The 23,500-nt window shown below is 40.6% G+C and overlaps 1 protein-coding gene across 4 annotated transcripts; it reads right to left on the reverse strand.

Moving 5' to 3' along the window:
- Window positions 1-1,139: 1,139 nt before the first annotated feature.
- DENND10 (DENN domain containing 10) lies at window positions 1,140-23,500 on the reverse strand. Of its 4 annotated transcripts, none has more exons than XM_037804025.1 (9): window positions 23,399-23,500; window positions 21,220-21,348; window positions 18,729-18,808; window positions 15,521-15,669; window positions 14,495-14,606; window positions 12,774-12,874; window positions 6,438-6,545; window positions 4,430-4,524; window positions 1,140-2,691 (listed from the first exon to the last, which is right to left on the reverse strand). In XM_037804025.1, the coding sequence occupies exons 2-9, from the start codon at window positions 21,250-21,252 to the stop codon at window positions 2,515-2,517; spliced, it is 855 nt and encodes a 284-aa protein (XP_037659953.1). In that variant the 5' UTR covers window positions 21,253-21,348; window positions 23,399-23,500; the 3' UTR covers window positions 1,140-2,514. The 4 variants fall into 4 exon arrangements, with proteins under 4 accessions (XP_037659953.1, XP_037659952.1, XP_037659955.1 ...); XM_037804024.1 differs by having other exon boundaries at window positions 21,152-21,348; window positions 23,399-23,494; XM_037804026.1 differs by having other exon boundaries at window positions 2,548-4,604; window positions 21,152-21,348; window positions 23,399-23,494.

Consider the following 23,500-nt stretch of genomic DNA (forward strand, 5'->3'; position numbering starts at 1 on the left):
CTGCGGCAGCACCTGACCTGGTCATCGACTCCCAGCCAGCGACCTCCAACCCGTGCTCCTGCCTGCTCTCCTAAACCACACCTGCGTAAAACATGTCCTTTCCCAATGCAGCAGGGTTGAGCCCAAGTTCCTTACCATGGCAGGTGAGAGCCTTCCCCTTACCTCCTCTCTTGCCACTCTGGACCAACATCCAGTTCCTCAGATGGTCTATGGCCTGTCCTCTCTGGGCCTTAGCACAAATTCCCTCTGCTCTGGCGTAAGCCCTGTTTTTGCTTCATGTCTCACTTGGACATCACTCCCTTCCTCCAGGAAGCTTTCCAGGATGCACAGTCCTGGGTTAGGTGCCCCCATGTGCTCCCATAGTCCCCATTTCCTGCATCATAACCACCATGTGCCACACCGTTGTGCTTTGGCCTGCTTCCTGACCTATTCCCCCAGTAGACTGCATGTGTGCCCAAGAGCAGGGACGGTGTCTTGTCCGTCAGGGTGGCCCCAGAACACAGCACAGTGTATGGCAAAGAGAAGGTGCCCAAACATTTGTGGGATGGAGGGATGTTTCCCACATACCCTGCCCCAAACCATCAAAGAATACACTCGGGGATTTGAGTTTTCTTTTCCCTAGGCTAGAATTTATTTATTTATTTCAAAATTTGGGAAAAGGGGTTTCACAATGGCCTAAAAGGTCAGAATCAGTAAAAATTATCTACCAGAGGGTTCAGTATACCTACAAGCTTACGCTAAACAAAAGTAAAGGTAGAAAACAAAATGTGCAAAGGCTCCAGGTGGTTTATCCATGAACAGATAATAGAGTAGAGACATTAAGGCATATTTTCAAAGGAGAAGAAAGTTTGAAGTTACATACTCAGCTCCAGGAAGTGAGGCATGGAGAACTGCGGATGGAGAACTGGGGGACAGTTGAGGACCGGGGCATGGAAGGGGCTACGGCATGGAAGGGGGCTAAGGTGCGGGGAGAAGGGACAGAGCCAAGTTGGGGTAGAAAGGAGCCTGGACAGCTTAACTTTCAAATAGTTTCTCTTAATTCCCAATGGATTTGCAAGTGATAAAAGGAGCTCTTTTGTATGTTTGGAGGGGGAAGAACTAGAAAAAACGAGTACAATTCTTCACCTACCCAAAACTTTGTTGAGTATCAAAATATTTCCATTTTATTTCTACATCATAAATATGTAGTTTTAACAACTTTGATCATTAGCTAATAAAGTAATACAAAAATGAGGGAGAAAAAGGTATTAGTATTCATTTTCATAAAGTGCAGGTTTAATTTTCAATTATTTGCTTCAGTAAACATCTCATTTAGATTCCCTCTTGCCTCCACCCAAGGAGGGAGGAGAGCAAGGCTATTTTTTAGTTTGGCTTAACAAATGTCGAACACCCAGAATCAATGAAAGAGCCAATAAAGACAAGGTTTTTTGCAAACATTTTTCTAGGTAAGGTTTCTAAGGACATCAGTGTCATTTGAGTGAAAAATAGTCTTTCATAATTAATACAAATTCATATAATAAAATAGCAAGTACGTAATTTAGATCTCCATGCCTATTTGGTAATTTTAAGGTCTCCAGTTATGAGAAAGGTACACAACGAAACAAGGACAGTTCCCTTCATATGTGGCCAAATCGCTTTTCTGAAGTTGTTTGAAGACATTCTCTGATTCTCTGGTCTTTGGCGCCTGCAAAAAGTTACATCTTACATGCCCCTACCTGTTATACAAAGTCACTCTTTCAGTCATACAGACGTCTGTATTCAAGACAGGCTTCTTATTTTACTCTACCACATAAGGGCTGACATCTTTTTCAAAAGAATGTTACTAACAACAGGGTTAACTGAAGGATATCAATGACTTATGTTTGCCAAGTGCTTACCTTTGTGACAGTATAAATATGGATTACTAAAGTTGTCTACTCAGATATAAAATCTATGCAAAACCCTCATAATATAGGCAAAATGTTCAAAGGCCAAGACAATTTTTTTTTCTTTTACAAGAAAGTGCAACTGCAGGGTTTTTTAATGCTCTTCTAGACAGTCCTGCAGAAAACTTAGCAGTTTTGGCTCAGAAAATAGAGTTCCTCATGAGGAATTAAAATTCTTCCTAGAAGAATACAAAGCAAAATTTTAGGCAGCTTTCTGAAAATAAACCATTCACTCATGGCTATACAATGGAACTGGAACAGATTAATGAAGGCTTTTGGGTTTGCTGTGATTTGCACAAGAACTTGACAGAGCTTTTCTCTTACTCCAGGACATCAGGCTGTTTAAAACATCTGTAGTAGCTACGGCACTTTGTCCAACACTGACAGTAAGCAGAAAACTAATCATACAGGAGAAAATTAGAAGTGTTTCCACGTGTTTCAGTGTTTTTCAGGTCGAATTTCAATAGTTTCAAATAAATCATTTAAAATATGACATTTTCTTTGTTATTTTCAGTATTTTACATAGTTAGTAAATAATCATAAGAAAGGAAAGCTTTCTATCAGTCATCAGCAATACATTTTGTCTCAGTCAGATTATCAGCATTTGTTCAGCTACTGCTAGATGATAAAGGAAGTTTTCTGTGGCTGGTGGAAATCGATTTTGCTTTAGTGCTTTAAAATCGAGTGCTGGCTTTTCTCCATCGTTGGAAAGAGATGTAAATGGTGCTAGGTTGGCATAAATTTCTTTTGTTTTTAGGGAAATATCCTTTAACAGAACAGAAAAATATGCAATGTTAGTATCAAAAACTGTGAAGGGAACAAAAGAGAACCAAATGAGCATGTGTCTACCCTTTGTCAGCCTTCCAAGGCAGAGACCCTAGGGCGAAGTGAAGCTGATGGGCAGAGCCTTCCAGCCTGCGTCTACACGTCCAGGCAATACCGTGGAGAATACCCTGGACTCTGGCATGCATCTAAATTGAAGATTTACTTCACTGCAATTCCCCGTCAAGGCTACAAAGAGTCTGACTGAACACTAGGAAGAAAAGCACTCAGGCTGGCACTTCCACACATCCACAGTTAAGCCATAAGGTCCTTAGGCGAATATTCTGTTCAACTTCTCAAAGCCTTACTGTAAGAGAAGCAGCTCTCAAATCTGTTACCCTTAGTTCACACCCCACCACCCCCAGACTCCAAAGCTCCATACTCAGTTCCTGTTGCCCACTGGCTGTCTCTTTGATATTCCAAGCTCAAATTTAAAACTCTTCTCTCCTCTCCGAATCCAAAACCACTTGGGCTCTTTAAATGAATAGCTACAAATGGAAAGAAAACAATTGGGCTAAAGTTCCACTCTTTCTTTCCCTATCTACTTTCTCTGGTTGAAGTAGCAATAAGATGGCTTATCAAAGGAGTAGAAGGAGAAAAAGACTGAATTGTGTGGAAGGGGCTTATTTATTAGGCACCCACACGATGTGCTAGCCACTTGAAGGTTTTCTGTACTTTGTAATTCATTCTCACAACAGCCTCTCTTCTTACAAATGAGAGGATCCCGCTTCAGAAAGGTTACCTGTTCAAGATGATACCACACTAAGTAGCAGAGCTCAAATTCACCCCCAGGTCTGTGTGTCTTCAGTGCCTGTACCCTTCACACTTCCAACCCACTTCCTCAGAGGGAGCCCAACTGGCAACAATACACAGGAGGTTCCCTGTGTGTTCCCTGTGTGTACCCCCAGAAACTGCAGCTGAGCCCCCTCTGAGGGTGAAATGAGTAAGAATCGACCTTTCCAAATCTCCACAGTCTGGTGCAGGAATAATAAAATCCTGGCACTTGGGCCCATGGCAGGCACTGCTAATCCAATGCATGGTACTTGCCTGCGTAACCTCAACACAAACCCAGACTCCTTACCACCACCACGCTCCATGCAGCTTCTTCTAGTCAACTGGAGTTTGCATAGGAAATAAGACCCAATTTACTACCTTAATCTGGCAAGGGGAGAGGAGAGGGCACCAACTGGTCCCCGCAGACACTCTGGTCAGCTTGACTCCAGAGCAGCCAGCTCTGCAGAGTGTGCCAGGAGACGGCTAAGTGTGGCAGGGGAAGGATTACATGATTAACCACCGTCCTGGAAATAATATATCAAAGCTGAACTAGGACAATCTATCCATTCTCCATGCTCAGCAGCACTCTCCTCTCTATAACTGCTCCCCCCTGTAAACTTTCCTATGGACCGGTTGGCCAAGAGAATATTCCAGACCACTTCGCAGTTACACTTCTCGCTGGATGTATCTGCCCAGAGCCTGGCAACTCTGACTCAGCCGTGCAGCCCCTGGATCTGCTCACCATCCGCACGGCCATTCAGCAAAGCCTCATCTGAGCACCTGCCCTCTGGCCTCTCCCTGCGTCACTTCACTTTGTTACCGTGAACTGTAGGCGCTGAGCAGCTCTGCTGCCCCAGCCAGCGATGCCACTTCAGGATCCCTGGTGAGTCGGAAGACTAAGAAGTTACCTTAATAACTTGGCTGTCTGATTTCTCTGGGTCTTCTGCAGACTGAACAATTAGCTGACCAACCTCTTTGTGCAGTTTGCCCATTGTCATGGCCTCTGGCGAGATGAAGAAGAATACGTGTGTGACTATTTAGAAGTTTACATAATAAAAAACAATGATGCCATCTATGTGAAAACTGGAAAAAACACAAGAGGGAATTTTTTAACAGCAACTGACAACCCCCACATGTCCACATGATCATTGACAATGTAAGGCATAATCATGGTTTACCGCTTCATGTCCAAAATAGTAACAGATCAATACCAACCAAATTTCCCATTCAACCAACAAGAGTTTTTATTTTTCTTTCTAGATAAAACTTAACGAAAACTTCTGACTAAGAGTAAGTTGTGATTTTAAGACTTTCCAGTCACGATCTTTAGAGTTAAGAATTTAAATTTATCTTTTGGGCAGGGATGTTCTGAAAGAGGTACTTCCCGTCTGTGTGGTAGAGGCCAGGTGGAACATTCACTGTGTAAAGGACCTCAGAAATGAATCAAGACAACACCTCAGTTACAGTAGTTATAAACATCGCTACTTTCTGCAGCTAAGGAGAGTGATAGATAGAATTTTCTGCCTCTGCTTCCAAGGAGCAAACTCCATTCCACTATGAGCCCATTATTCAGACTCAGAGCCACAGACGGCTCAGGGAGAAGGGCACCCTTTCGGATCCGAATGCCTGAGCAGTTGAAGGGGCCTGGGCACAGCCAGTTTCCTTTCACTTTGCCTTTGCGAATGGTAGTATCTCCTATACTGCTTCAATGCTTTAAATTTCTTGCCGTGAACATATATTATGTTTACAATTTTAAAACTAAAGAAATCCAGTTCTGGTTCTAGATAAAACATCACATAATCAGAATACATCTAACAGACATCCTTAATTGACTAGCATCTGTCTGCCTCCATTTTTAGGAGAAAGAAAAATGACAACACGAGAGCTGATATCAGTAATTCCCATCTAAAACCAGTTCCCTAAGTAGTGAGTGCCCTGGGCTCAACAAACGTTTAGCCCAATCTTTTCCACTTTATGCAGCTGCAATTTAGGACAATCTAAGTTAATTTTTCTTGAGATGACACTAGTACACCCTTCCTTGGTCAATAGTTCCAAGAAAACTTTCATTCCCTTGTGTTTACTGAGACATCCTTCAGAAAGGTTTTCTATTCAGGAGTCACATTTAACCCTTGTATGGCAGTAAATGTCCACAGGCTCTTTGACAGTCCTCCTTCAGGAGGTGGAGCTGAGTTTCTCTCCTCTTAAGTATGGCTTAGACCCCGTGACTTGCTTCTAACAAATAGAACATGGCACAAGTGACAGTATGTGATTTCCTGACCAGTTCATCAGGCGCTGTGGTCTCTTCCTTTCTCTCCTGCATCACTCCCTCTTGGGAAAGCCAGCCCCCATGTTTGAGGACATTCAAGCTGCCCTGCAGAGACCCAGGTGGTGAGGAGCTGAGGCCTCCTGCCGACAGCATTTCAGGTCTGATACGAGAAGTGCTAAAGGACACAGAGCCACTCAAGATTTAGCCTGGAAGCCAGTCCTCTAGCCCAGGCCAACATCTTGACCAAAAAGACATCCTGAGCCAGAACCACCCAGCTAAGCCACACCCCAATTCCTGACCCACCGAAACTGCGCAATAATAAATATTTGTTATTCGGGGATAATTTGTTATTCAGCAATACATAACTGATACACCTTGATTACACTGAAAAGTATAGAAACAAGATGAAGAGGCTATTACCATGTCTACATATACTGTGCAGTGTAAGCACCCAGGATGCACGGCTAACTTGGCTAGGTCTATTAGAACAAACTCTGTGTGCTGGACATGCAGAAAAATCCCTCCAGCTGCAGCAGAGCAGGAGCAGGTTAAGCAGGCCCTCGGATACTGGCTTTAGAGAACTTGGCCTAAAAAATACAACTTCCTGGCTTATATCCTGTGTCTACAACAGAACACAACAGAGGACTAACCTTTTGCAAGTGGAGCAATGACAATCTCACTCTCTGCCAGATTCACAAAAACGTCATAGAGGTCGGGTCTGTTGCTCACCTCCAAGTCTACAAATCCAGCGATGTAGCCTGCATGACAAAGACAACCACGATCACTGTGATGGGGAGGGAACCATATCATGGACAAGTCAAAAAGGAATTGCATCTACGTCCCCCTTTCCCAAAATGTCGACACCCCTTTTCAATATGAACAAGTTAGGGTGGCCACCGCCTAGGCACCCCTGAAGATCAAGAAAGTGAATAAACGAGAAGGGGTATAGCGACAGACAAGATAGGATTTAAAAAGGATTACAAATACTGAATCCTTATATAAATTTTACATATATATATATATATGTATTTTAGATGCTAGGGTAATAGAATAGCTAGAAGGAAAGAACTGAAATGGTGGCACTGTAACCCATAACATTCTTTGAAATTTGCTCTATCGTTACTTGTTAAATTGTACTTTGAAAGTCATCACCTTTCTGTATATATATATATATATTTCACAAAAAGGAAATAACTGAGACTGTGGAACTATAACCTATAACATTCTTTGAAGTTTCCTATATAACTACTTATTAAATTGTACTTTGGAAGTTACCACCTTTCTGTATATATGTTGTATTTTACAATAAGGAAATAACTGAAACTGTGGAACTATAACCTATAACATTCTTTGAAATTTGCTACCTACTTGTAAAAGTGTACTTTGAAAGTTATCACTTTTCTGTATATATGTTATATTTCACAATTAAAAAATGTAAAAAAAAAAAAAAGGAACTGCATCTAGATGCTCAGTCAGCTGCTTTTCTTGCCTGCTTTATTTATGCAGGGAATGTGAGCATTTATTAAGACCACATTTTTGTTGATGGCCTGAACTCAGAATGTTCCAAAATTAGATTTTATTGTCAAGGGTAAAAGGCTGACGTAAAGGCTTTACTATCAGTCATGGCTATTTGGGTGAAGTATGACAAACAAGGCAGTAAGTAGGTTTCACTTAACCAGTCAGTGTCCTTCTTTAGGCCTTTGTCTCCAGGGCAAACACTTTTGTCTTAGAGCCAAATGTCTGGGTTTCTGAGAGATAACATAGTGGAAACTGCATCATCTTTCACTCATTTCAGATCTGTTACAATAAATGCTAAAGGACTCAGAGCTACTCAAGAATTAGCAGACCTTTGAATCAAGTGTGTTTTCCTGGAATTGGTGTTATTCAAGACAATGGTTATCAGACTTTCAGATTTCAGAGAGCAACACAATTAAAAAAATTTTTTTTCTGAAGACCAATTTATCATTGCTAGACTTTTACTTTGCCAATAAACACATTTAAAAAACAGCAACACCCCTACCTCACACCTTATACAAAAATTAACTCAAAATGGATCAAAGACCTAATATATGAGCCAGAACTATCAAACACCTAGAAGAAAATATAGGGAAGCATCTTCAGGACCTTGTGTTAGGCAATGGTTTCTTAGACTTGACACCCAAAGCACAAGGAACAAAAAAATAGATAAATGGACCTCTTCAAAATAAAAACTTTTGTGCCTCAAAGGACTTTATCATGAAAGTAAAATGACAATCTATACAATAGGAGAAAATACTTGGAAACTACATATCTGATAAAGGTTTAATATCTAGAATATTTAAAGAAATCCTTCAACTTAACAACAAAAAGACAAACAACCCAATTAAAAAATGGGCAAAAGACTTGAATGGCCATTTCTCCAAAGAAGATATACAACTGGCTAGAGAGCACATGAAAAGAAGCTCAGCATCACTAGCTATCAGGAAAATGCAAATCAAAACCACAATGACACACCATTTCACACCTATAGAATGGCTGCTATTAAAAAAAAAACCGAAAACAAGTGTTGGAGAGGATGTGGAGAAATAGAAACACTGGCTCATTGCTGGTGGCAGTGTACAATAGAGCAGCCGCTGTGGAAGACAGTTTGGCGGTTCCTCAGAAAGCTAAGTATAGAACCAGCACATGACCCGGCAATCCCACTACTAGGTATATACCAAAAAGAATTGAAAGTAGGGACTCGAACAGATATTTTCACAATGATGTTCACAGCGGCATTACTCAAACTGCCAGAAGATAGAAGCAACCCAAATGTCTATCAACTGACGAATGGATAAGTAAAATGTGGTATTTACATATAATGGAATATGATTATTCAGTTGTAAAAAGAATGAAGTTCTGACACATGCGACAACATGGATGAACCCTGAAGACATCATATTGAGTGAAATAAGCCAGACACAAAAGGACAAATACTGTATGATCTCACTGATTTGAAATAATTAGAATAAGCAAACTCATGGAGTCAGGTTACCAGGGGATGCGGTGAGGATAGGGAATGGGAAGCTAAGGCTTAAAAATGTTCAAGATTCCTATTTGGAATGATGTAAATGTTTTAGTAATGGATGATGGTGATGGTAGCACAACACTGTTAACATAATTAACAGCACTGAAATATATATCTGAAGGTGATTAATAACGGGAAATGTTAGATTGTATACATGGTAACAGAATAAAAATTAAAAAAAAAAATCCTTGGAAGCACACTACATAAACAGTGAACCCTAAGTTAAACCATAGACTATCATTAATAGTACAATTAAAATGTGCTATCAATTGTAACAAATATTTCATACCAATGCAAGTTCTTAATATCAGGGTGATACATGGGAATCCTGTATTTTATGCATGATTGTTCTGTAAACCCACAACTTCTCTAATAAGGAAAAAAGAAAAACAAAAACGTCAACAGCAACAAATACAAAAATCAACTATTGAGAACCCAGCCACAGACCCACTCAAACATGAGAAAATCTGATAAATGAGAGAAATGATACTGCTGAGCACTGGAGAAGGGAAGACACTATAGAATGAATGTTCCTGGGCCAAATGATAATTCATCTGGAAAAAGGAAATCAAATTCTGTTACGGAGTGCACTATGTCTTCCAGAGACATATTAAACATCTAACTCCCAGCATCTCAGAATGTGACCTTATTTGGAAATAGGGTTCATGCATATGCAATCATTAATGTAAGATGAAGTCATACTGGAGCTGGGTAGGCTAACCTTAGAGAAAAGGAGAAGAGACACAGAAAACACCAGGTGAAAACAGAGACCCGCAGGGGAGAAGGCCCCGTGAAGGCGGCGGATGGCGGAGGTGCGCAGCTACAAGCCAAAGAACGCCGAGGCCGGCTGCCACTGTCAGCGAGAGCAAAGAAGGATTCCTCTTTTAGAGCCACAGGGGAGAACACGGCCCTGCTATTTCAGACTTCCACCCTCCAGAACCAAGACAGAGTAACTTTCTGTTTAAGCCAGTTTGTAGTCATTTATTACAGCAGCCCTAGGAAACAATTACAGTTTGGCACCGGGAAATGGGGTGCTGCTGTAACAGACACCTCAAAATGTGGAAGTGGCTTTGGAATTGGGCAACGGCTAAAGGCTGGAAGAGTTTTGAGGTGCTTGACAGAAAAAGCCTGGATTGCCTTGAAGAGACTGTTGGTGGAAACAGACGTTAAAGACTTCTAGGGAGGCCTTAAAAGGAAACGAAAATGACCAACTGACTGTCAACAACACAGGGGGACAAGTGCACGCAACAGGGGAAAGAATCATCTCTTCAACAAATGGTGTAAGGGAACACTAGATATCTACATGCAGAAGAATGAAAGTGGACCCCACCTCACACTACAAACAAAAATTACCTCATAAGAGGTCAAGGACCTAAATTTAAGATCTAAAACCATAAAACTCTTCGAAGCTAACACAGGGGTAAATCTTCATGATCTGGGATTCATCAATGAATTCTTAACTATGACACCAAAATCTTGAGCAACAGAAGAAACAATAAATAAACTGGACTGCATCAAAATTTAAAAATTTTGTACATCAAAGGACATTTTCAAGAAAGTGAAAAGATACCCTTTCGAATGGGAGAAAATAGTTGCAAACCATATATATTAGAAGGGCTTAATATCCAGAATATATAAAGAATGTTTACAACTCAACAACAAAAAGACAAATAACCCAATTTAAAAATAGGCAAAGGCTTCCCCCTTACATGGGACCTGACTCCCAGGGATGTAAATCTCCCTGGCAATGTAGGCTATGACTCCCGGGGATGAATCTGGACCCAGCATTGTAGGATTGAGAACATATTCTTGATCAAAAGGGGGATGCAAAATGAAACCAAAAAACCTTCAGTGGCTGAGAGATTTCAAATGGAGTTGAGAGGTTACTCTGGTGGACATTCTTATGCACTATATAGATTACACTTTTTAGGTTTTAATGTATCAGAATAGCTAGAAGTAAATACCTGAAACTATCAAACTCAAACCTAATAGCATTGACTCTTGAAGACAATTGTGTAACAATGTAGCTTACAAGGGGTGACAGTGTGATTATGAAAACCTTGTGGATCGCACTCCCTTTATCCAGTGTATGGATGGATGAGTAGAAAAATGGGGACAAAAGACTAAATGTAAAATAGGGTGAGATGGGGGGGTGATTTGGGTGTTCTTTTTTACTTTTATTTTTTATTCTTATTCTTATTCTTTCTGGTGTAAGAAAAATGTTCAAAAATAGACTGGGGTGATGAATGCATAACTATATGATGGTACTGCAAATAGCTGATTGTACACCATAGATGATTTTATGGTATGTGAATATATCTCAATAAAACTGAATTTAATTAAAAAAATAAAAAAGGCAAAGGACTTATATAGACATTTTTCCAATGAAGATACACAAATAGCCAATAAGCACATAAAAAGATGCTCAACACCATTAGCCATTAGGGGAATACAAATCAAAACCACAATGAGATACCACTTCACATCACAAGGATGGCTGTTATTAAAGAAACAGAAAGCAGTAAGTGTTGGAGAGAATGCAGAGGAATTGAGACTCTAGTGCACTGTTGATGGGAATGCAAAATGATGCAACCACTGTGGAAAGCAGTATGGCAGACCCTCAAAAAGTTAAATATAGAATTACCATATAATCTGGTGATTCCATTCTGTTTTGGTTTGCTAAAGCTGCGGAAATGCAATATACCAGAAATGGATTGGCTTTTAACAATGGAGATTTTCTAGCTTATAAGTTACAATTCTAAGGCCAAGAAAATGTCCAAATTAAAGCATCAACAGGAGGAAACCTTCTCTGAAGAAAGGCCACTGGCATCTGGGACACCTCTGTCACATGGAAAGGCACATGGCCAATGTCTGCTGGACCTTCTCTCCCAGGTTTTGCTGTTTTCAGCCTCTGGCTTCAGTGGCTCTCTCAGCTTCTGTGGGTGTGTCCTTGTCTCAGCTTCTCTGAGGCTTTTCCCTATCTTTTATCCTCTCATAAAGGACTCCAGTAAAGGGATTAAGACCCACCTTCAATGGGCTGGGTCACTTCTCAAAATAAACTAACCAAAAGGTCCCACCCACAATAGGTCTCCACCCACAGGAATGGATTAAAAGAACATGGCCTTTTCTGGGTACATAGCAGCTTTAAACTAACACACTCTTAGGTATATATCCAGCAAAAGTGAAAAAAGGGTCTCAGATACTTGTACACTAATGTTCACAATAGCCAAAAGATGAAAACAACCCAAATGTCCATCAGCAAATGAGTAAATCCATTAAGAGACGCAAAGAAAAGAGGCACCCTAGGCAGGAAACAGGGAGAATGGGATGGAAGGCACTCAGGGTGCTTCAAACTGACAATGTTCTACTTTTTTCATCTGTGTGGTGGGCCCATGAGTGTTCCTTTTACTTTTTTATAACTTTTATAAACATTATGTATTCTTTTGTAAGTAAGAAGTATTTCATAATTTAAAAAGCAACAACAAAAGCTCCTACTACCTGTATCATTATCATTTTTATGTAAGTGAAAAGGACATAATAACCTTAAAGTTAAAAAAACAAACAAAAAAACAACTACCTCACTAGGAAGTTAGGATGCCTGTGTAAATGAGTAATAATGCATTAGCAATTATTCCCAGAATCATCCCATTAAAAGTCATTTTACAAGCCCAACAACACAATTTAAAAATAATTTTAATTTTTCCTTTGAGAAAAAATATGGGAAGCCTCAAAATGAACTCTAAATATCCTAAATCGAATCACTGATAGGGGAACTTTTAAAATTAGAGCTTTACAAGTTAAAATTGGTTCAATTTACCAAAGACATAATAAAAGACCCTTTTTATTCAGTATTCCCCACAGAAATGCACACACACACACACACACACACACACAACCCCTTAAAGCAGGACATCCCCTGCTCTGGCCTCCCCTTGGCTACCTGGGCACATCTGCAGGGCGTCCAGCTCATCACTGTCGAGGTGCACGTAAGAATGAAGTATGGTCCAATCCTGTCGATGCCACACCAGGGCAGGCAGAGTCCTGAGGAATCAAGGCAAGGACTCAAATGTTCAGCCTGTCCCCGTCTCCTCCTTATTCCAGAGGAAGAAATTAAGAGGGTAGAGTCGCTCAGCTATCAGAGGCCAATGTGACACCAGCCCCTAAATGTGCCAACACTCCCAGCCTTCAAATTAAAGTGATGCATGGTTTGCAACTCTGCTTTATGGGTCAGATTAGTTCAAAAAGTCTAAGGTGACTTTTCAAAAGCTCTCCCAGGTGACAAGAAGTGACACTCATAAAGTTTTCCTCCAAACATCTCGGTCTGCAGACTGCCACAGAGAGGGAGGTCTTGGGGTAAATCCCAAAGTGGTCACCATGAGCAAGAAATGTTTTCGAAGTCTCCCATTTTATATTTAAAATTCTGGGCAAACTTACAAACCACTTTGTGAGTTTTTAAATATATATATTTCTATACAAAACAAGTTTCCTTAAAAAAAAAAAAAACTTTTAATAAAACTGCTATTGCAGGAAGATGGGCCCGACTTATCTGTGGATTCATGAACCCCCAAATGCCTGCTACATTTCTCGAAAGCTGTAAACAAACACCCCCAGTTAAAGAAGCATAATTGTAGAGGAAAAAAGGGGATGAAGTGGAAAAATTCAGGAGCCAGGTGAATCCTGGCCTCTCACTTAAGATCAAAGGCAATCACAACCATAACATTAATAATTATTTCTAAAGCACATACTAAGGGCAAGGCACAGGTCAACCACTTCACACAAATTATTTTCAATCCTAAGAACAACCTTATAAGTTACCATCATCCTCGTTTTCCAGCTAAAGGAACAGAAGCTCAGAGAGATTCAGTATCTTTCACGTGGTCACAGAGCTGTAAGTTGCTTTGCCAGGATTTCAACCCAGGTCTTTCTGACTCTAAAGCATTTCTTCTTTTCATTATCTTACCACTTAGCCTCTATGAGCCTCAATTTCCTCATCCATAAAATGGGGTGTGGATACTTCCTTGCAGGGCTCTTGTCACCAGGAAATTTAATAATTTAAAGTGTCTTATACAATGCCTGGCTTGCAGTAAGCACAGAACAAATGCTAGTTCCCTCTGCTTTTAAAAAAGGGTTTAAGAACTACTTAGATTTGTAAACAAACAGAAAGTACAATAAATCTGTATTTATTATAAAAACAAATGAGTTTTTAGTAAAACTGAACAGAAGGAATAACTTATCCCAAAATAGGAGTCAGCAAACCATGGCCCATGGGCCAGCTGCCTGTTTTTGTAAATAAAGTTTTATTGGAACACAGCCCTGCTCACTTGTTTACATAGTGCCTGGCTGCTTCTGTGATACCATGGTAGAGTTCAGTAGTTGTGACAGAAACTGCAAACCTAAAATATTTACTCTCCAGACCTTTATAGAAAAGGTTGCTGACTCCCTTCTCTAAAAAGTTATTATTTTCAACTCTTAAGAATCTGTCCAAATTCAGTGATTTGAACTACTAGATCTAAACTGAATTATTAAACCAAACGGTGCTTCACCCCCAGCCTAACACATTCTATTCATGCCAAACATGCAACAGAGCAGAACACATGGTGACATTTAGTGCCCCACACCAGCTGCCAACAAAGTACACTTCTCAATGATTAGAGACAACACCTGGTAAACTCCTGGACAGCTTCTATTCTTGGGTGGAAGACAACAATTCTCTTCTTTAGCATCAGTGCTGTGTGTAAAATAACAGTTTCCATTCCAAACTGGGATACGATGTCTTAAAAAAAGAAATCATAATGTTACTGCATAAGGAAATAAGTTTTTATCAGAAAGAAGTCTTATGACAAGAACGCAAAACTATTTTCAATATAGAGAATAAATTCAGGCAAATGTTACAGGCACAGAAGCACCTCACTTGGTGGATGAGTGTACCCATCCACACACCTGGCCACTGGGGTGTGTGATACAGCTGCCTACGAGAGCCCCAAGGGGGCACAGATAAAGCCAGACTCACAAGTAAGTGGAATAAATGATATGAAAGGGCACTCGCATCTGTGTCATGAAAACTTCCTGATTTTTAAAAAATGTCCACTAAGCACACACACACACACACACACACACACACACAGGTCATTACGTCAGTCCTTTTGAAGTACACCTCAGCAAGGCCACGGCCAAACCACACAGAACAGTGGGATCAAGAGCAAGGGCAGGGGCTGTGGACAGGGTGTGGAGGAGGCCACTGGGGCCTTCAGAGCTCACCTCTTCTGCCTCTGTGGCTTAACCCTGTGCTGGTCTCTGCCATTTGGGGTTTTCCAGCCAAGAGCAAGGCTGGGAGTTGGACTGGGGACTCTGGGCCAGGGCTTGAGCTCTCCAGCTAGAAGAGTCAACTGCTAAGAGCTAAGGAAAGAGGAACTGTGGAAGTCAGTGGAGACCTCGAGCCATGGCAGTCAGCCACTGGTGAAAGAACATTTCTGTAACAGCAAGAATAATATGGAAAGGAACAGCACAGAAATCTGCTTTCCTTTCACAGGATTCTAACCCAATCAGGAAACTTAGGGGCTGAACTACCCTTCCGTGCAGGAAATAAATATGTAGATGAAGAGGATGTATGGAAAGTGGGTACAATGGAGACACTGAGAGTCTGTCCTTGGCTGGGTTTTGTTTTTTGCTTTTGTTTTGCTTTTTTACCTTTGATGGAGCCTGCAAGATATGCTTTTCTGGCATCGAAGTCCTTGCTAAGGAAAGAGCCATTTTCTTCACTCTGGCATATTCCCTTCGTGAGAACAGCAATGTAACTCTCCATCATTTTAACTGGGCTCCCATGTTTCAGGTACATTCTGTAGGAAAAGTCAGAAAATAAGCAGGCTTTTATTTGGCAGGAAACACGTGAAGAAAGGCACGAGGCTAGGCACGGGTACTTTCTGTAGAATCTAAAGCCAACTTGCTAATATTCTTCTTCTCAATATCCAAATATTTTCATGACATGTATAACTTCTATAATTTAATCTGAAAATGCATTTAAAAAGAAAAACACCAGAGAGACTTTGAACAATTATTTGAAGTCAGCTCTCTCCTTGCATCTGGGGTAGCCTGCTAGAGCCACTAATGCAGGCGCATGAGCTAAGGACTTTCTGAGGCGCCATCATTCTCAGGGATATTCTATGTTTTTCTCACATCTTTTAATGTCCTACATTACAACTGCTCTTAGTCATAATGACTCTGTTTTATTGCTGGATTTCCTTTGACAAGAAAGGAGTTTTATGCATTGTTCACAGAGAAAGCAATAATTAGTTGTAGAACTCACATTTATTATCAGAGTTCCCAGAGGTGGCTATAGTTAGATTATTAAGAAATCAAAACTCCTTTAAGTTGCTGGTGATACATGCACATTAGATACACTCATCGTCAACTTAAAACTTCCAGAAAATGCTGACAGGAAATTGGCTACATTTAGAACTCATACACGGAGTCAGTCTCTTCCCCAAAGTCTCTTCCCATGAGTAACTAAAATTAAATTTTGCTTAAGAAACACCATGAGGTCTACTCAGGTCTTTCAGCAGTTGATAGGCCAGAAAAGTGGGAAGAAAATTAAACCAACGTTTAAAACAGATCAATTGCAAGCTGTATCTACTATAGATTAAGTAAAAAAGCAAGTATTTTGACTGCTTACCAAATTTTGTCAATCATCAGAATGTTTTTATGATCTCAAACCACAAATTGAGAACAAAAGGTAGAGAACAAGGAGAAGAGTGAGCTACTACTATATATAAAGTCCATTCAAGCTCAAGAACGCACGCGCATGCATACACACGGAGACCCTGCTCGCAGGGCTGGCCTTGGGGTGGGAGGCAGGGACCTGAACTGGCAGCCTGGGGAACCGGGGTAAGAGGAGACCAAGTTGTCACTGTATGCTCTTCTGTATTGCTTGTATTTTTTTTTACCATGTGTTTATATTACCATCAACAATAAAAAATAAAAACATCACTAAATTATCAAATAGAAATGGTGGAGAAGAGAAACACAGGAGGGTGGCAGGAACACCTGACTTACTTCCTACATGACCACCCCGGGCCCTGAGAGAGAACAGGGCGAGGAAGCCATTGAAACTCCAGAGGGCCTTCTTCAGACGAAGCTGGGGAGCTGCGCCCAAGTACACAAGGGGCCCTGGTTCTCTCCGGGGCCACTCTCTGTGGGGACTAGAAGCCAAGGGGTCTTGGAAGTCGACCTGGATCCCACGTAGGGGATGAACCTTGCCCACCAGGCTTCTACACGCCATGAAGTACACTTGCTGGCTTCTCTCACCAGGAGTGGAAGGCGGCACTTCCACGCTAACCTCACTGTCGTGACAGAGCGTTTGCCTATGACTGTGTGCACGGGTACACAGATACATGCAAGCATGTGGGGTGTGTGTGAGCACATGGGCATGTGCACACGCCAGGACAAACACACGAGTGAAATAAGGGGTAAGAGGCAGAAGAGGTGGATGGCAGTATCTGTGAGGCCTTATTTCTCCTCGGGCTGCAATGCCAAGACACCGCAGGAGCTGGGAAACCCTCTGCACACCCTCCCAGGCAGGAAGTGGGGTCTAAAGCAACCTTGCCTTCTGAATCCCCAGAATGTTTCCCAGTGAGTTAAGCTGAGTAGCTGAACTCTGACTCAATCAAATGAAATGGGAGTCCAAACTTTACTCAAAGCACTTCTGCAGTGTTGTTTTAGCACATGGCTTCTGGGTAGCTTCTCTTCCAGCAATAAAGATCTCCATTGCCTCAGTGCCACTTTAGCAGACAACTGTTCATTTTCCACATTAAGTCACATTCCTGGAACTTATTTTATGACAGTCTTCTTTATCATAGCCAGCTGCAAAACCAGTAAATCCTCTTTTAATCAAAACGCAATCTAACTGTTGATAATGAGTGGTGGTGATGGTAGGAAAACATTGTAACTAATTAACACCACTGAATTGTATACTTGAAAGTGGTTATAATGGGAAATTTTATGTTGTATATATTACCAAAATAACAATTTTTAAAAAAACAAAAACTAACTGAAACTTTTAGATAATGAGGAGGCATTCTTACACTAGATTGTGTGCATGTGTGTGTGTGAAAACGGCAGTAAGGGAACTACTTATCAGGCTATAATGGGAAAAACAAAAACAATTCTTACTCTTACTGTCCCAAAAAACTAGTTGGGGGGAAGAGCCTGAGGGCTGAAGGTAGTATATAACATCTAGAATTACAATTCTATCTAGTGACAATACTAAAACACAGACACACACACCCCTAAATTCTTACAAAAGCGTTCATAATTAAAGAGTCTGTCCCTAACAGATAAGGGAGAGTTCACTAAGTCCACTAGATACACTTACCAAGACAAGAGAGTGAACAAGTATGTTTTAGATACATTTTTTCAACAACTAGGATGAAACTAAAGGCATCTGATTGAATCACGATTAACCAGTTAACTAGAATTTCCCAACCCCTCAGCATTACAGCTAAGAACAGTTTTCCTGTTCTTAAGCATAATTTAAAATGTCCATTAACTTTCCCCCAAATGACGCCTGCACACAGACCTTGACACACGAACCATCTTACCACTTCAAAAGGCACTTAACTAAGCCCCTGCTAAGGAAAGTTCTAGACTGAAGTCTAGAAACAGACCAAAAGTGGGTGTCTCAAAATACACAGGAACAAAAGTGGCACAAATTGCTTTTTTTCCTTTCCCATAATTTTTTCCCAAATAAGAGGAGCAAAATAGCCTCTAAAGGGCCAGTAAAGATTAAGTTAGGGAGATGGAGGGCTGAAATTTGTTTCCTTGGTGTAGAAATCTGTTACGTTATCTATTGAGTAAGATCTTCATTTTGTATATTAGCATTTAACACAGTTTTCATACAGACCTACACAATATCCTAGTGAAGGCGGCATATTTCTCTGGATTAAAATCTTTGGCGGTCAGAACAATAGAAAAATGAGTCACCTGTCCAAAAGAAACAAACAAAAAAAAGATATACTTTTTAAAGACACTTTAATAGAATTATTTTTTTTTACTATATTCTATATTACTGTATTTTAACAAACTTCTTACACAAGATATACCAGCATTAAAAAGAAAAGAGCTACTGTGAACAGTTGATTATATACCATGGATGATTGTATGATATGTAAATATATCTCAATAAAACTGAATTAAAAAAAGAAAAGAGCAAAATTTAACAAAGCCCTTGCTTGCTTCTTTATAATTTTATGTGCATGTTTACACATACACTTATTTATATATACATATTTGTTTATACATATAATTTCCTATATAAGGCTGCAATACTTTTAGAGATAGAACAATATTTCAAAAACATGCCCTGCCAAAAGACTCACAAAAATATTTCACTCAAATATCATAAATGTGAATTTTCATTTAACATCCTCTAATGTCATCAAAGCAGAACCAGAATTGCTAAATCAGACCTACCAATTTAGCGACTATTTTTCATTAAGATAAAGAAGGATGGAAAACAACAAAAACGTGTCTCCATAAGAATCACACAGTTTCAAAATAGTCAACTCTCTGTGGTGTGGGAGTGCTATAATCTAAAGGGCACTGTTAGAATAAGCTTCATTAATTTATATGCCTCTATAAGTTTCTGATAATGATATACCTAATATTTTCATTAATGAGACAAAAATTAATTATAGAAAGCAAAGCATTTTAAAAACACATTTTTTGAAAATCATATTTTGAAATGTGAGAATTATCTCTTGCTGTTTTCAAATCTGAAAAACAAGGAGGTAAAATCGATTTTGCTACAATTTTGCAGTCTGTAATGTAAAACACAGATAAATCTACTTGAAGATACATCAAGACTTTCAGCAAGAACTTAATTAACATCAAGCAAAGGTTTTATAACACATCGATACCTACCTTTTTGCAAATTTATATTTTTTAATCACGAAATCTCTGTTTTGCCCAAAAATGTTAACAGTATCTTAAACTGTCGCCTTCCTGTCATTTTAAATGCAAATCTTTTATTAAAACTTGTATCTTGGACATGCTTGGTACAGTCCCATTGTTTGCTACAAAATTAGCCATAAAAGGGAAAAAGAAGTCCCCACCCAGGTACATGCCAGAGGTGTGACGACTTCTTACCAATATTCTTTTTCTTTGAGAAAAACTTGACGGTTACTTGGTTTAAGGGAAGTCCATAATGACCACATACTGGTTTTCTACATGACATAGCATATGATGTACAAACAAGTCTACTTAATACAGGGATTTCCTTAATTATGTTTTTTTTTTTTGATTAAGGTAAAATTCACATAACATAAAATTAACCATTTTAAAGTGTACAATTCTGTGGTATTTAGTACATCCAAAATGTCATGCAGTTATTACCCCTATTTAGCATTTAGTCCCCAAACATTTTCATCTATCCAAAAGGACACCCTGTACCCATTAAGCAGTCTCTCCCCTTTCCCCCAACCCCCTGAAAACTACTAATTTGCTTTCTGTCTCTGTGGATTTGCCTATTCTAGCTATTTTATATAAAGGGAATCACACCCTATGTGACCTTTTGTGTCTGCCTTCTTTCACTCAGCATAATGCTTTTGAGGTTCATCCATATTGTAGCATGTGTCAGAACATCATTCCTTCTTATGGCTGAATAATATTCCAGTGTATGTATAGACTACATTTTGTTTATCCATTCATCTGTTGGTGGATATTTGAGTTGTTTCTACCTTTTGGCTATTCTGAATAGTGCTTTTATGAACACTCACATATAAGTTTTTATTTGAATACCTGTTTTCACTTTGGGTATATATCTAGGAACAGAATTGTTGGATCATATGGTAATTCTATGTTTAACTTTCTGAGGAATTGCTACCCTTTCTATTTTTAATATATCCTTATCATTCACAAACAAATGAAGAAAAGTTTTTTTTTAAACTATGCCAAGGATAATTATATCCTTTAAAATCATTTTTAAATATGAAAAAATACTTTTCCCCAGTTTTAATCAGAGTCATGGCTTTGAAATATCCCTAGATTTCTACCCCCTTAAAATATAACCCCAAAAAGGGCAGAGACCATGTCCTGCTGTTTGGCTCATCACTGTATCCCTGCAGATCTGTCATAGAATAGACACCAATAAATATTTATAGAATGAATGAGCGTGAAGTGTGAAAGCAAACATTCCCAATATGAAATATGAAAATAATATTTTTTAGAAGCATATAGTGAATGAAAAGGTCTAAAGCTAAGAGCTGTAGAATAATCTTAGATCACTTTAACTATTTTTGGGTTTTTTTGACCTTTATGCAGTTATACCTTTTTCAAAATCGAAGAATCTGGGACTTCAATTGTTGTGATGTAAAACCATGTTCTTTTGTACTGACCAAAGACGAAGGGATGGAGAGGCTTGTCTTCATCTGTAAGGCAGCATTTTCTCAGCAGCAGATTCCTTAACGCAGCTGTTGTGGAAGGGTAACACCAAACCCACAGGACTTCTCCATTTGTGTCCTTTTCTACAGTGGAAAAATGGTCACTGTGAGAATGTCAAACAGCAGCAAGGAAGTGAATTGACCGGTTACTCAGAGCATTTGGTGGAATCAATTTTACAAAGCAAACCAGAAGAGATGAGACCCCCAAATTCCCACCTACCTCTACTGGTCAAATTATCTGGTGCTCATGATCTTGAATTTTAGGACACTTGAGTAGAAACTTTTACAGCAAATCATGAAGGAAAGTTTAGCCCTACAGGTTTAATAGAAGTCTCCCCTCCCTTCACATGCAAATTCTCGTGAACCTATAATCACTTTAAATTTTTGTCTAATTGGAAGAAGTTTTAATAAATATATAGAAAGGGTGTGTTAAAAAAACCAGAGATGGGGAAAATGGTGAAATCTCTTTCAATTCCTGTTATGCAATGATTATGTGAATTCCATGTTTTAAAAAATTTAATAATAAAGATTATCCAGTCATACATATAGTTTCATCAACGAAATACACAACACCATAATAAAAAAGAAACAATTTACTAATAATGAAGACTCCAGGCAATAAGAGTCTACTCTTTAGGGAAACAGTTAATGCATAGAGCAGTAAGAATCCAGCTTTTAATAAACAGACTTTTTAAAAAATCTCTTTTTTTTAAAGAAAAAAAAGTATATACAAAAGTAGAAAGAATAATAAAATGAATTCCCTTATCTCCATTTCTCAGCTTCAGCAATTATCAACACCTGCTCCCTCCTCCATTCTTATGAAGCAAAGCTTTGGCAGCAGTGGTGTCTAGACTTTTCAACCCATGCCAATTTGAAAAATTTTTAAACCTGCTGGCTTCAAAATATGATGATAAGCCATCTTTTTTTTTTTTTTTTTTTTTTTTCCTGTTTCCACATAAAGTCAGAGTTTAACTCTGCCTTAATTCAGAAATACCTTCAGGCTAGATTAAGATGCCCAAAGAAGTACCTAGGGTTCGCTTTGAAGACGTTTTGGACCACATTAGAAATTAATACAGAAAGCCATTCCCAGACAAATGCACTCCTTTAAGATACTGAAAAATAATCAGGACCTTTCCACTGTTTTGCTACACCGAGGCAATGTCCTTGTACACGGGGGAAACAGGAGTGCTTAGGGGTGAGTAACAGTCTCGGGATTATAGACTGTTTAAAAGGACAATGGCAGGCAGGGGAACCAGCAACCTGGTGTTGTCACCAGTCGGATGCATGGTTCCTTGAAACAATCACCCCGAAGCACTGCATACGGCTCACGCACACACTTTGGGCTCCCCAAATATCCAAATGTACTTCCCCATCCATAGAGTCCTCAGAACTAACTGGGATGCCACCAGACGAGTTTATGCAGAAACTCCTAATATATGCACGGGCTCTATCACATGATTCAGGAGTTCTCTGACTGCAAAGTTCCTACTCCTGGCTTTGCCACTTCCTAGTCTGTGACCATGCACGAATGACACCGGGGGCCTCCGTGTGCTCCTCGGCAAAGCGGGTATCACACATTTCACCTACACCCCCTGGAGCTCTGGTGCGGCTGAACGGAAGAAAACCACGCACAAGGCGCAGCACCCGGAACCCGGCACGGACTCGGCCACCATGTCTCCAACCGCTCCATCACATGATCCAGGCCCAGCCGGGAGCCGAGCCGGGGAAGTTGCGCTTGGCTCCCCCATGCTTTGAGGCAGCGGCCCACGGCCGGCTCTAGGCCCTGAAACCCGCACCGTCTGACCCGCAGCAGCCCCTCGCCGCGGTCGAGCCTCCCGCCACCCTCAGCGTCCGGGTTCTGTCGGGCCACCCGGGGTGTCCAGGAAGAGCTCCATCTCGAGACCAGGGAGGCCCTCGAGTCCCTCCGCCCCGCCGCCCGCCCCGGGCGGGCCCCATGGAGGCCGTGGGCTGACGCGCCGGGTCCCCACGCCCAGGAGGCCGGGCCCCGCCGCCCCCAGCCCAGGCCCAACGAGGAGCGGGCCGCGCCCTCCCAACCGCAGGCGGAGCCACCCGGAGCCAGGGCGGAGGCGGAAATGGGGTGCAGGCCGGCCGGGCAGGGCGTCTGCGTCCTCACCGATCAGCCCCACTCCGAGCATCAGCTGGGGGTCCGCCGCCTCTGCCGCTGCCATCATCCACCGCCGCCGCAGAGCGCTGGGCGCTGCTCCTGGCTGGCCCC

This window comes from Choloepus didactylus, chromosome 15, assembly GCF_015220235.1.
Source record: "Choloepus didactylus isolate mChoDid1 chromosome 15, mChoDid1.pri, whole genome shotgun sequence".
NCBI lineage: Eukaryota > Metazoa > Chordata > Mammalia > Pilosa > Megalonychidae > Choloepus > Choloepus didactylus.